Here is a 14441-nt window from a genome sequence, read left to right as displayed (position 1 = left end):
ACAAATACAAGTCACATTTACTTGAAATCAAATCAAATTGTAATTGTGAGATATTAAGTCTAAATTATTATGTATTGTAACCCTGAGGTATAGTTAAAATATAACAAATTGTCACAATTATGATGAAATGAAGTCACAATTGTAAGATGTAAAATTGCATTTGTGAGATATAAAGTTGCAATTGTGAGAAATAAAGTCTAAAATTGTGAAATATATAGTCACACTGCGAGAAATAGCCACAATTGTGACAAAGAAATTAAATTTGCAATTGTGAGAAAAATAGTTGAAATTTTAAGATATATAAAAAAACTATTATGACAAATAAAGTCGTATATACTTAAAATGAAGTTAATTGTAAGATATGAAAGTGCAATTGTAAATAAATTCTTAATGGTGATATAGTGACACTGTAAAAAACTCGGTATCGCAATTGAAAGAAATAAAGTTGCATTAAGGCTACTTAAAATCAAGTTAATCGAAATTGCAACTGCGTGTAATACGGTCAAATTGTGGTATATAACACTGCCAGATATAAAACACAGTTATGAAAAATAAAGTACCAACTAAAAAATATAAAAATGAGTCTGAATAATATTAAATCTGATTTATGACTTGCCAGGTGTTAAAATCAAATAGACCTTAAAATCGCATGACTTTTTCCCATTAATCTGAGTATTCCTCGAACTAAAATACAATCCACCCATATTAAAGTATCAGCGCATGTTTGTTTATTGTTGTGGATTGTGGAACAAATTGGATTCAGTTTAAACCCTTGAGCAGAGTTTTGGAAACATATCACACTGTACACATCCTTTGTTATTACTTTTTCCAGTCCCACACAACCAGCATGGAGTAACGTGCCCCAGTCATACACAACAACAGCTCTACTTGGTGAGTCGATTTACCTGTGGGAGGCCTGAACAGCTAAAGGCAAGTGTTACTCCACCACAATAAAAGTTACACAATCAAATGAATCATGATTTTCACAATGTTGGTGCAAAGCCCCAGGAGGAACAGACTGAGATCTTCAAATGAAGAATAGTTTCACTTGGTAATGATTGGCCCTGTTTGTTGATACAGGAGGACACAAAGATTCCCCCACAACAATAATAGAACAGGCTCCGTGCTGTAGACGCGCATATCATGTTTCTCTTGCACCTGCGTCAGCTCGAATGCAACAGTCTCTCTCTCCATCTGTCTCGCCTCACAGACAGAGAGAAACAAGACGGTCAAAGTCAGTGGCTGTACACTCTGTCCCTCCTCTGTTTCTGTCAGGGATGGAGTCTTGTGACATCACTGTACACACATGCCTGAGGTACTGAGGAGGACCTAGATAGACACACACAAACTGATCTTTGAGTGCTTGTGTTCAAAACATGTTGGACTCTCTTTTTCTGGTTCTTTGACTTGTTTTGTCTGTTCAGACTAGTTGCTATCCTATATACTACATGTATGTGTTTCTATATATTGCTGATTGTTTCTGCAGGTTACGTAATTTTGCCGGTACGTGGCGACAAGATGCTGTCTTTTCTGAGTGAATCATTATAACATTCATTTAACCGATTCGTTCAAAACAATTACTGGTGTCTCATTTCGAAGGCTGCGTCCTCTGTGGGCTGCACACATCATCAAGGATGTCTCATTTAAGAAAAGTAGCCATTATAAAATGGACTGTTATTCCTTATGAGGTGAAAATAACTGACATTTCTTTCTTAGTTTGTAATGTATTGGTTACTTTTTATTTTAATTTTTTTAACGAGGCACACTGTAAAAAAAAAAATTCCGTAAAATTTACGGTAAAAAAACTGCAGCTGTGGTTGCCGGAATTTTACCATAAAAAATATGGTAGCAACGTTTTAGGTTTTACGGTTTTAACTTAAAATTACAGTTAAATACCGTAATTTCATTAACTGATATAATGTTAATATACCAACCTTATTGAAGTACTGAAATCTGTTTTGTACCTTTGTAATACACTGATAACCACCAAATGCAGGTGGTGATGAGAAAGTCACATGATGAACCAAAGCCCATCACAAGCAGCTTTTAAATAATAACATATATAGAAGGTGCACAGTGTCATTAACACAAACACTAAACACCATCATGGTAACACACATGAAACTGAAATAATGCAATAAACATTCATTTAACAACATTAGGTGTAACGCACAACCCTACACAACTGATAAGAAAAAACTAAGAAAAAACAGTTATTTCAACAAAAAAATGTAACGCAGGGAATTCTGGGAATGTCAATTTACGGTTATTCACTGTAAATTATACGGTCTTTTTCACTTCCAAAAACTGTATCATAAAATTAATGTCCAATACATGTTAGGTCCAATACAGTTTTTAACCGTATAAAGTAGGGGAATTTGCCGTTAACCATTTAACAGGTTTTTACTGTAGCATTTTTACAGTCTTTTACCGTTAAATTCATGGTCATTTTTTACAGTGTACAGTGCGTCACTGAATCATTCATTCAAAAGACTTGCGGATTTCTTTTCGAGGTTGCTTGGAACTTCTTGCGAGGGCAGAACCAAACAGACAACTGTAACTGCAACACTGTGTTACTTAATATGAACTTCTTGTTTATTGAATTGTTGTATAAAAGCAATATCAGCATCGCAATAGCGTTATTTCTTCAACTATCAGCATGGATTTAGCCATAGACTTGATGCAGACATTTGTCAGACATTCCAAAATGCAACGCTCTTGCTCGTGGATAGTGGATATTGCTTAAAGGGAAAGTTCATACAATATAAAAGTAATATAAAAATTCAGCCCTTATTTACTCTCCCTGGTGTTGCTCAAAAGATATATGGTGACCATTTATTTTCACAACACAAAGAGAAATAAAAATGCCCTGCTCGAGCTGCATGGTCCACAATGCAAATGAACGATGATCTTCAACCATATAAAAAAGGATGGCAATGAATGGTCACCTTCTTTAAAGGGATAGTTCACCCAAAAATGAAAAGGCTGTCATTAATTACTCACCCTCATGTCGTTCCAAACCTGTAAGAACTTTGTTCATCTTCAGAACACAAATTAAGATATTTTTGATGAAATCTGAGAGCTCTCTGACCCTCAATAGACAGCAAGACCACGACCAAGGCACAGAAACGTAGTAAAGACATTGTTAAAATGGTCCATGTGACATCAGTGGTTCAACCGTAATTTTATCATGTCTTACAGGGTTGGAACGACATGAGGGTGAGTAATTAATGACAGCATTTTAATTTTTGGGTGAACTAACCCTTTAAAGAAGGTGACCATTCATTGCCACTATATAGGCTACACAAGTGCGAGCAGGACTTTCAATGTTTAACAATGTCAACCAATAACCAGGGTGTGCCTAGATAACAGGGAACGTTCTCAAGATGTTCTCAGGCTAATATTCTGTCAAGAGTTCTGTCAAAGTTATGAACAAAGATTCTTCCAGTAATGTTAATAGAATGTTTATAAGCTATCTGTTCTTACTTCCCCGTGGACCTCCCGCTGGCCACCCGGCAGCTGATCATTTCCAATAACCGGATCGGCGACCTGCCGGCGCTGCAGCTCAACTACCTGTCGGACCTGGTGTACCTGGACTGCAGCAACAACTCGTTGACGGAGATCTCCGAGTCTACTTTTGGCAACCTGCGCAAGCTCGCCTACCTGGATCTGTCTTTCAACAGCCTGACGCAGATCGAGGACCGGACGTTTGGCCCGCTGTCCAGCCTGGTGATGCTGAGGATGACGGATAACCCGGGGCTGTCGGAGGTCCACGTGGACGCGTTCGCGGAGAACGCGGCGCTGCAGGTGCTGGACGTGAGCCGCAACAACCTGACGGCGCTCAACATCAGCTCTCTGATCGCGCTGCCGTCGCTGCGCTCGCTGGGGCTCAGCGGGAACCCCTGGAGGTGCGACTGCGACACGGAGGACCTGTGCCTCTGGATCCAGATAGAGGGCTTCAAGTTCCAAGGTGAGATCATGCGCTTCTTGTCTTTAGATGCTCTGAAAACTTTCCAAGTCCATTTTATGGCTTAAAAACCGACAGCCATGGTTGCCACAACTTTAGCGTATAAAACAGACGATGTTTCATGCATTTTTGGGAACTGTTTTTGCCATTAAGTGATATAATGCTATAATACCAACCGATTTGCGCTATTAAAATGTGTTTGTTATTGTAAAGCGTACTGATAAAAGCACAAGTGGATTAATAGAAGTCTGCATAATTCAAATATGATCAAAATGACTCCAGCTATTGGGTGGTCCAGTTATAAAGACATGCAGAGCACAAATATGTGACCCTGGACCACAAAACCAGTCATAAGGGTACATTTTTGTTTTAATTGAGATTTATACATCATCTGAAAGCTGAATAAATAAACTTTTCATTGATGTATGGTTTGTTAGGATTAGACAATATTTGGTTGAGATACTATTTGAAAATCTGGAATCTGAGGGTGCAAAAAAAAAATCAAAATATTGAGAAAATCGCCTTTAAAGTTGTCCAAATGAAGTCCTTAGCAATGCATATTACTAATCACAAATTAAGATTGGATATATTTATGGCATAAAATAAAAATCAATAATTTTGACCCATACAATGTATTGTTGGCTATTGCTACAAATATACCCAAGCGATTTATGACTGGTTTTGTGCTCCAGGGTCACATATGGTTCTCGGAATTCTACGAGGTGATACCTATTTTACTTTCTTAAAAAAACAAAAAAAAAATGATTTCAATAAAAATGCACAGGTTAGTAGGTTATGTAGTAATTTAGGCCTAAATGTTTTTACAGTATTTCACAATACATTGACATTGTGTTATCTTTTAAAATATAATATGTTCTGCTGTGTATGGTAAGGTCAAATAAAGCCAATTAACTTTTTTATATAATAGTTTTTTTTTTCCTTTATTAATGAAGCACTTTTCAACTACTTTATAGTTCAAAATGCTGAACGACCATGAAAAATTCAAAGGACAAACATAACACATCACATTAAAACACCACACAACAAATCACCACCCCTAATTAATAGGTTTTTAGCTGAGCTTCAAAACTAGAAATACTAATGCAACTCCATAAACCATTCCATAATCTAGGCCCAACAACAAAACTATGAACAAAGTTTTTACTGTGTATCATATCAATGTAACAAATTGCCAATAAGTAATTTGTTGTTTAATAATTAAGTGACTTATAATATGAAGATACTGGTGCAAGTTATGATCATCTCTTTCAGTTATGAGCCGAAGTCTTTAACCGCTGCTGCATTAACAAATGTTACTGCCTTTCCTCCAGGCATCATAATTGAGCATAATGGAAGTGCTAATTGTTAATTAGTCATTTAGCTGATGATTTTATACAAAGTGTCCTCGTACACATACTATACAGTCTCCCAGGGGCAATTTGGAGTTATGTTTCACGATCAAGCGCACTGTGTGTCACCACCGCTAACAAGCGATGAAGTAACCACATTTTCCAGGTTGGATAATATAAATGTAATAATTTAAGATTCAACCATTTCAAATTAGTTGAGCACTAATCTACACAGCCCCGACATCTGAAGTCTGACCAACAACCAGCCTAAATTAACCACTGGAATACATTACCGTTGCTTTTTCTTTTTCCTTCGAGCTACACTGCTGAATATAAAAGCTCACTGTTAAATAGTGGTCAGTGAAATATCATTATTTAAAAAAAATACAATATGTAGTTTAAGGTGATTTCAGTTCATTCCAGTGTTGGTGCCCAACAAATGACCTTAAAGTGAAGGAGAGAGAGGAAGGGAATGAAAGGCCAGCTAATTATCTCCACCATTAGACCTCAAGAGTGAGAAGGTCTTTATCAGTCTTATCACCCCAGTTTGCGTTATCGAGTTATTCAGGCAGTTAATTTGATCTGAAGACTGCGTCTCGGTTGAACAGAGGGCAGGGCACAGGCAGACCCTGTGACCACTGCGGCTTTAGAGGGCAAACTGGCTTTGTTTATAACGCCACGACAAAATAATTGAAAGATGTAGACTAGAACAGTATGTTTGGTGAGAAAAACAAGATGTCAGTGTGTTACTGTATGTCTTAGCTGGTCGTTTGTTCATTTTAGAGAGGTTTTGGGTACTTTCATTTTATTTAGGCTACACCAGCTGAACACCAACTTGGCCAGGCTTGGAGGCCAGCTAGACTAAATTAAACCAGTTAAAGCCAGTTTAGTAACTTAAATGTTAATCTCTGCACAAACGTGACATTTTGAGCTGAATGCTCACCATTATTTTAGTCGAGCAGCTGTAATTGAACTTCAGATGTGTGTGCTTCACATGATCCATGTCACTGTATATGAATCATGCATGCGTGTGCATAGGCTTATCCAATTTTTGTGGATGGTTATTTTCTTTCTCCCAGTTCAAAACCTTGCTTTAGTGCAATGATTGATTGACAAGGTAATAGGAAGAGCTTCGGTGTTGTCCAAAATGCATTAGGCCAGATTAGCGTTTACACTACAAATAGGTTTTGGATTGCCTCTCAAAGTGGTTTGAGTTATTTGATCTCAAAACTTTTTAGGATCTTTAGTCTACACTGGCATTTTGAAAGTGACAAAACGTGTCAATATCTGGCTGATTGCCAATAAACGAGCGTTTCAGTGTCCAAAACTATTAACATGTTCACTCAATCACTATTCACTACATAGTGAATGTCACACAGTTCACTAGATAAGCAAATTTAAAGGGATGGTTCACCCAAAAATGAAAATTCCACCATTACCCATCCAAATGTCGTTCCAAACCCGTAAGACCTTCGTTCATTTTCGGAACACAAATTAAGATATTTTTGATGAAATCTGAGAACTTTCTGACCCTCCATATGTAACTGAAATGTTCTGAGACCCAGAAACATACTAAGAACATTGTTAAAATAGTCCATGTGACATCAGTGGTTCCCTTTAAGTGAATTTAGAAACTTCTTCAGACAATATTGTATAATTTTCAAACAATAACAAAAAGACAAAAAACAAAGTTAGCTAACTATGTTTGCAAATTCTCTCTACCAACATTGTTCAACGATTTGTCGTTTCCCAAATCCATAGTTCCAACAAACATTCGAAAACAGCATTTCAAAGTTTTGTATCTCTTGACCTGTGGTTTGAAGCGACATAGAATGACATGGATTTAAATAGATCATGCATGTAAGCAAAATAAGCAAGCTAACATGTAATTTAATCTATATCTATAATTCAATACATATACAAATTTTATTCTACATCTTTTACTTTGTTAATTATAGCACCGTTTTTTAAGAGTGCGCATATGTGGAGGTGCTCTAGTACCACGGTGAACCCTGGAGTGATGTAAGGAAACCCGCAAAATAATGGAGAACAAAAATAACGAAGAAGTCCTCAGATGCCGTGTTTGATTTTTACAGCAATAATCTTACATTAATTTGATCTCGAAATGAATAATTAGCAGTTATGTTATGCTCCACCACCTGCTTGACGTCATTATAATGTTTTAAACAACGTAGTTCAAACGATGAATGTGTGACGAAGTTTCTACATTTTCCAGGAAACACTCATGACTAACTAGTTAGTTTCTCCATTCATCGTACTATTTAGGCACTGAGTAACATTGTTGTCTGTGAAATGCACCCCTGACTTTTCAGACTCATTCCAAACAAATCTGAATTAATAATCAACACTTTTGACTCCAATGTCCCCTTTGTCTAAGACAATATTCGAATGCCCTCACATCTGATATGTACCACTGATAAAGTTTAATGTTGTACTTATTTATTTGTTTGTTTTAATATAACTAAATACATGTACATATGTATATATTTGCATAAATGTAAATACACTTACTGGGCCCTCTGGAAGCTTGCTGAGGCCCCCTAGTGGGTCCCGGCCCCCTGTTTGAAAAACTTTTGGTTAAAATCACATAGAGTTTGAATCAGATTTGTAAGCATTGGATCTTCTGTGTGTTTTTGCTATTCAGACCTGAATGGATTTGATTTGGGTGTGCTAAAAATCAGATTTTGTGGGCTGTCTGAACAAGTCTGACTTGTCTGACTTCCTTTTATTTTATTTTTTTGCAGAGCAATTTTGTTCTTGGTTCTTTATCAGCTGTTACACCATAATGAAGCTGTTAAAGATAGAACATAGAAAGTATAGAAAGAATAACAATGTACACAATCTGTCCAATCCATCTTTCCAGAAATAAGTCAATGTAGTCTGAGAACTTAATAGAGAAAATGGAGCTTTTCCAGACGTTGAGATTGAACATAAGCTCTGGCTTCTCCGTTATCGGGGAGCAAAACCCCAGGAATGCAAAAACCTAATTTCTCTCGGTCTATTCAAAGACGCGCTGTCTGTCTGCTCATTGTCTCTCTCCTGATTAGACTCTCTGACGTTTTGGTGTTGCTGCGTCCACTGAGAGCAGATGGCTAATTATGTCTTTTTTTAAAGTGGATATGAGAATTCTTGTCCCATTATATAATCCTGTCCAAGTACTCTGGCTGCACCAGCTTACAAGAGCACTGGTGCGTTTCTCTTAATCACCAAATATCACTGGCTTCAGACGAGAATACTTGTGTGTGAGCGTATTAAAGTGATAGTTCACTAAAAGATGAAAATACTGTCATCATTTACTCACCCTCATGTTGCTACAAACCTGTGTGACACGAACAGAGAAATTCTGAAGGATGAGAATATGAGCTTTCTAGCTTTAATCAGATGCAAGATCACCATAAAAAAAGTATCATAAAAGTGATTAATATGACTTGTGTGCTATATTTCAAGTCTTCTAAGTTATTCAACTTGACTTGAGAGAAGTGATGTCTGATTTAATGAATCCTTCTTTTGAGTCAGAATTCTTTTGAATTCAACTCACTCAGTGATCTGGTCACAGCAGTTTAAGGAATAAAAAAATCATCTGTCAATCCCAAAAATGCATACATTTGATCTATAGTTTTAACAAAAGTCCTGGAGCTGTCAAAAGCCAGATGACACGTTTCGCACTTACAAAAGCGACTTACAAATGAGGACAATGGAAGCAATCAAAATCAACAAAAGAGCAATGATATGCAAGTTCTATAGTTCTATAAGTCTCAGTTAGCTTAATGCAGTACACGTAGCAAGGTTTTTTTTTTTAAATCATATAATAAATAAAAAGAAAACAGATAGAATAGAAAAATAATAGAGCAAGCTAGTGTTAGAGGCCTTTTTTGCTTTTGTTAATTGTATAATAAATAAAAATAAAACAAGACTTACAAATGAGGACAATAGAAGCAATCAAAATCAACAAAAGAGCAATGATATGCAAGTGCTATAAGAAGTCTCAGTTAGCTTAACGCAGTACACGTAGCAAGTTTTTTTTTTAAATTATATAATTAAAAGAAAACAGAGAACAGAAAAAGAATAGAGCAAGCTGGTGTTAGAGGCCTTTTTTGCTTTTGTTAATTGTATAATAAATAAAAATAAAACAAATAGATAGAATACAAAAAGATTAGAAAAGCTAGTTTTTTTTAAAGAAAACAAACAGTAAATGAATAGAGTGCAAGTCTAAGAGGGATCAGTTTTTTTAAGAATTGAAATAGAATAGAGAATGCTATAGTTAGAGGGTCAAAAAAGGTGGAAGAGATGTGTTTTTAGCCGATTCTTGAAGATGGCTAAGGACTCAGCTGCTCGGATTGAGTTGGGCAGGTCAACCGTGTCAAAAGCAGCGGACAGATCCAACAAGATAAGTATAGAAGATTTGGAAGCCGCTCTTGCCAGTTTTAGGGCTTCAACAACTGAGAGCAAGGCAGTCTCGGTTGAATGTCCACTTCTGAAACCAGACTGGTTGCTGTCGAGGAGGTGGTTCTGTGTGAGAAAGGCAGAGACTTGGTTGAACACAACTCGTTGAAGTGTTTTTGCAATGAAAGGAAGAAGAGAAACTGGTGTGTAGTTCTCTATAAGTGATGGGTTAAGGGTGGGTTTCTTAAGTAGTGGAAAACGAGTGTATGTTTGCTGGTAAGATGTGCTTGACAGATTGTGGTGTGGAAAATTGTGCACTGATGGTTTTAATTTTATTAATGAAGAACGTGGCAAAGTTGTCAGCTGTTAGAGTTTATGAAGATGAACGCTGTTCGCAGAGAATATCAGATAGCCAAGGGGCAGAAGGGGTGGTATGGGCTGGTCTGGAAGACAAGGGGCAGACAGTGTCGAAACAAGATGTAAGAGTGGAGCAGAAAGTATCAGTAGCACTGGTAGCAGAAAGTATCAGTAGCACTGGTAGCATCAAGAGATGCTAACTGTTTAGGGGGAGGAAGCGAAGATGAAACCATAGCAGATAGCCGGGAGGGTGACAGTGAGTATAGGTTACGTCGAAAGATGACATGTGGAGGGGTATGTGTTGTGTCAGGAACCATGTTGAGGTTAAGAGTGAGGAGGAAGTGATCCGAGGTGTGCAGTGGAGTAACCAGCACATGATCAGTGGAGCAGTGTCGTGTGTAAATAAGGTCCAGTTGGTTGCCTGATTTGTGAGAAGCCATAGTTAACACTCTCTCGAGACCAAAAGAGGCAAGTAGAGTGTGGAAGTCTGCAGCCTGAGGTTTATCTAGGTGGATGTTGAAGTCTCCAAGCATAACTAGGGGAGTACCATCCTCAGGAAAGGTTGAGAGCAGCGCATCTAATTCGTCCAAGAAGTTACCTTGTGGTCCTGGGGGCCAATAAACAACTACAAAATGGATTTTAAAAGGGTGGGTAATAGTGACTGAATGTGATTCAAAGGAGCTGTTAATACCCAGAGAAGGTAAAGGAATCATTTTCCAATCATTAGAGATAAGCAGACCAGTACCTCCAGCTCTTCCAGTTAGACGGGGAGTGTGGGAAAATGAGAAATTATTGGAGAGTGCTGCAGGTGTAGCAGTGTCCTCTGGTTTGATCCAGGTCTCTGTCAGGGCCATGAGGTTTAGTCTTGAATGACTAGCAATAGATGTAATGAAATCTGCTTTGTTTACTGCAGACTGACAATTCCAGAGACCAATAGAAAAAGAAGATAGTGTATTAGCAGACATATGCAAAGTGCGCAGGTTGTTAGGATTGCGCTGCCTATAGTGTGTATTGCTTGTTTTGCGAGTGGTAGTAATAGTAGGGATATGGAAACACATAGTAAGTGTTGGTCATTAAAACTGAAACAGAAGTGAAGCAAGGTGTAGAAAAGAGGATGAATCAAAAGCAATACTTATGTCCCTTGCTGGTGTCCCTGCACAGTGGAATCGCACAGTAGAATCGATGGTCTTTACACTCTTCGGTCTTCACACGAGGAGGGCTTCACACGACCGCTGCTGCGGTTTGCGGCAAATTGATAAACTTATTCTATTTCTATTATATTATTATGATGAAAGCTCCAGTCCACATTCATTGTAGTTTTTTACAACAACATAAAGGTAAGTAGTCGTTCCAAACCTGTATGATTTTCTTTATTCTGTGGAAAACAAATGGAGGAATTCTGAAGGACAATGCAGTTTTCATTTATAGTGAGCTATACTCTTTTAATGCACTCTCCTCTGTCTACTTGTAACTAAAACTGTAGAAAGAAACACTAAAGTATGTAATAATACTCTTTTGTGTGTGTGTGTGTGTTGGTGTGTATAGAGTCTATTAAGTGTGTGTTTGGTGCAGATTGAGTGACCACTCTGTGTGATTCACACCACTTTAGCATCTGTGAGTCATTTTGCATTTTCTGCCTTTCTCTTTCTCTCTTTCACCCTGAAATATTCGCAAACAGGCCTTCAAAATGCTTCTTTTTAAATCAATGTCTTAGTCCAGTGCAGTATGCTAATTACAATTCTCAGCGCAGGGTTCCTTAAGAAGAGAAAGGGCTGAAACCAATGTTTGACGTCAGCCTGAGCTATAAATATAGGATGAAATCCTGATCCATCACCATCCTCCTTCAGCGTTGGGTATTATTGATCTTCAAAGATCTCTCCTGCAGTTCATGTGCACTGAGAGAAGTTTACGTGAAGTAAAGCAGTTTCTTTGGTTTCACAAAGCATCACTCTTGGCTTGGGCTGTCTTAACAACCCCTTGAAATGACTTTAGAAATGTAAATGAATTAATTTCTTTCCTGTGTTGACATATTTACTGTTGAAACAAGAGGACATTTTGAAGGGCTTATTATTTAACAGCCAGTAGCCTTTAGTTTACATCACAGCCTAGTAAAACTATGGGTAACACTTTATAATAACTTTCATTAATAAATCATTAAATAATGCTTAACAGATCATTAGTTAATATATATTCACATAGCTAGAAATAAGAGATAATGTACTTGTTAATGTTTACTAATGTACTTATTAAAAATTATCTAATGATTAACAGATCATTATTTCATGTAAATTAAAATGCTTACAAATGTCATTAAACTTTCAATTCATAAGATCATGCACTTTTAAAAAAATTTCAAATGATTTTGGCAGATGGTTTACAATGATTAAAAGCTTCATTAATAAATCTTTAAACATTATATAATGCTTAACTGATCTTAAGTTAATGCATACAAATGTCATTAAACTTTCGATTCATACAATTATGCACTTTTTAAAAAATCTACAAATTTTACTAATTTTAACAGAAATTATACAATGATTACAAGCTTATTTGTTACTGTACTTTTGAATGCAACAAATATCATTAAACTTCAGTTCACATGTTACCTAATGCTCTTTTTTACATTTACAAATGTGGAAAAAAATGAGCTTAATCAGTAATTTTAAGCTCTTTACTATTCACTGAACTATTCATGTTAACATATTATTCATTAACTCATAATCACAGTCTGTAAAGGTCACATATTTGGTCTTCATTTGTTGTTTTCACATCTTAACTAATCATTTATTAATCATTTATTCATGTTTTTGCAGTACCCAATCTAAAGTGGAAACTATTCATCATCTGTAAATGTTTATAAGCGTTTACTAATCTTTTAGTATCTTTATGGGCATTGGACTTTTAGCAGCTGTAACAACATTTGTGTAAAGAGTGGTTAGTTAAGTTTAGCTAAATGCTTGCTAAAGACACCACGCACATTGTAATTTGGGTGCAAAACATGGTTTTTTCATTGCCTCAACACCTATATTAGTATACTACTGTATATCATTAAACCGGATATAACTTTAATCATACATCAACAGGAGAAAACAAATAATTTTTTTCAAGAAAATACTTGTTCATTTATCAAAACAATGTAATATAGCTCTACACTTTTGACCCCTTACCCAGCCCTTAAACCTACCCATACCACCAAACCCTAACCTTAAACATATCACACCTCAATAGCAGCAAAAGTGTTGTACATTAACACAAACTTTTAATCACTGTATAACATCTGTTCAAATAATTTGAATATTTTCAAGACGTGCATGATCTTATGAATTAAAAATTTAATGACATTTGTAAACATTGCAATTTACATTATTTATCTGTTGATCATTAAGTAATGTTCAATAAGTTTAGTAAACATTAACAAGCACATTATCTCATGTTTCTAGCTATGTGAAAATATATTAACTAATGATCCGTTAAGCATTATATAATGTTTGTTAATGATTTATTAATGAAAGTTATTATAAAGTGTTACCAAACTATGGTTTGCTACTTGCTAGTTGGTGGTGGTTTGTAATGGGTTGGTATTTAGTTACCACGACCCAGTTAGCCACTATAACTGCATCTTCTGGAGCCAAAAAGTATATTTCTCTATTAAATGTCCATCACAATTAGGCTGATTAAATGAAAATAAGCAAGCAATATATAATGATAATATTTCATTACAATACTGATTTTGCTCCTGTGGACTATATGGTCACTATGGAAACCCATTTCCAGGTCTGAGTGAAAAGAATAAAAAGGTATTTGCAACTTTATGTCTCTCAGTTGCAACTTTGTTTCTAATAATTGACTTTATAACACAATTTTATCCGACTTTATTTCGTGTAATTGTGATTTTATATCTTACCACTGCAATTTACAACTTTGTTCCTCAAAATTGTGACTTAATATCTTGCAATGTAATTTCATATCTTATAATTGCAGCTGTATATCTCACAATTGACTTTATATCTTGCATTTGCAACTTTGTTTCTTGTAATTTTAAAGACCTTTCTATCAATTGCAGCTATTTTCATAATTATAACAATCTGGGTGTGATATATATCTTCCAATATGACTTTTTATATATTACAATGTGACATTATTTCTCGCAATGTGACATAAAAGTTGTATAAATGACGTATAAATCTCGTAATTTTGACTCTTTATCAGTGTCACATCATGTCTCCCAATTGCAACTATTTCTGATAATTGACTCTATAACTCACAATTGACCATTCGCAAAGACCTGCATATCTCCAGTTTGTCGGAGATAGCAACCGTAACTAAGGGTGGCTTAGTTACTGTTGCTATCTCCGACAAACAAT

The 14441-nt window shown here is 36.1% G+C and overlaps 1 protein-coding gene across 1 annotated transcript; it reads left to right on the top strand.

Annotated features, from left to right (window-relative positions):
* Positions 1–3336: 3336 nt before the first annotated feature.
* Positions 3337–3970, top strand: LOC107664793 (leucine-rich repeat-containing protein 52-like; the record flags this gene model as incomplete). Its single annotated transcript, XM_016455469.1, has 2 exons — positions 3337–3355; positions 3473–3970. Coding segments are annotated over exons 1-2 (517 nt in total), but the record flags the coding sequence as incomplete, so codon positions are not given.
* Positions 3971–14441: the final 10471 nt, after the last annotated feature.

Source organism: Sinocyclocheilus anshuiensis, unplaced genomic scaffold, assembly GCF_001515605.1.
Source record: "Sinocyclocheilus anshuiensis isolate Anshui unplaced genomic scaffold, SAMN03320099.WGS_v1.1 scaffold135, whole genome shotgun sequence".
Lineage (NCBI taxonomy): Eukaryota > Metazoa > Chordata > Actinopteri > Cypriniformes > Cyprinidae > Sinocyclocheilus > Sinocyclocheilus anshuiensis.
Note: the sequence above shows the minus strand (reverse complement) of the source record. Positions and strands in the feature narration are given on the sequence as shown.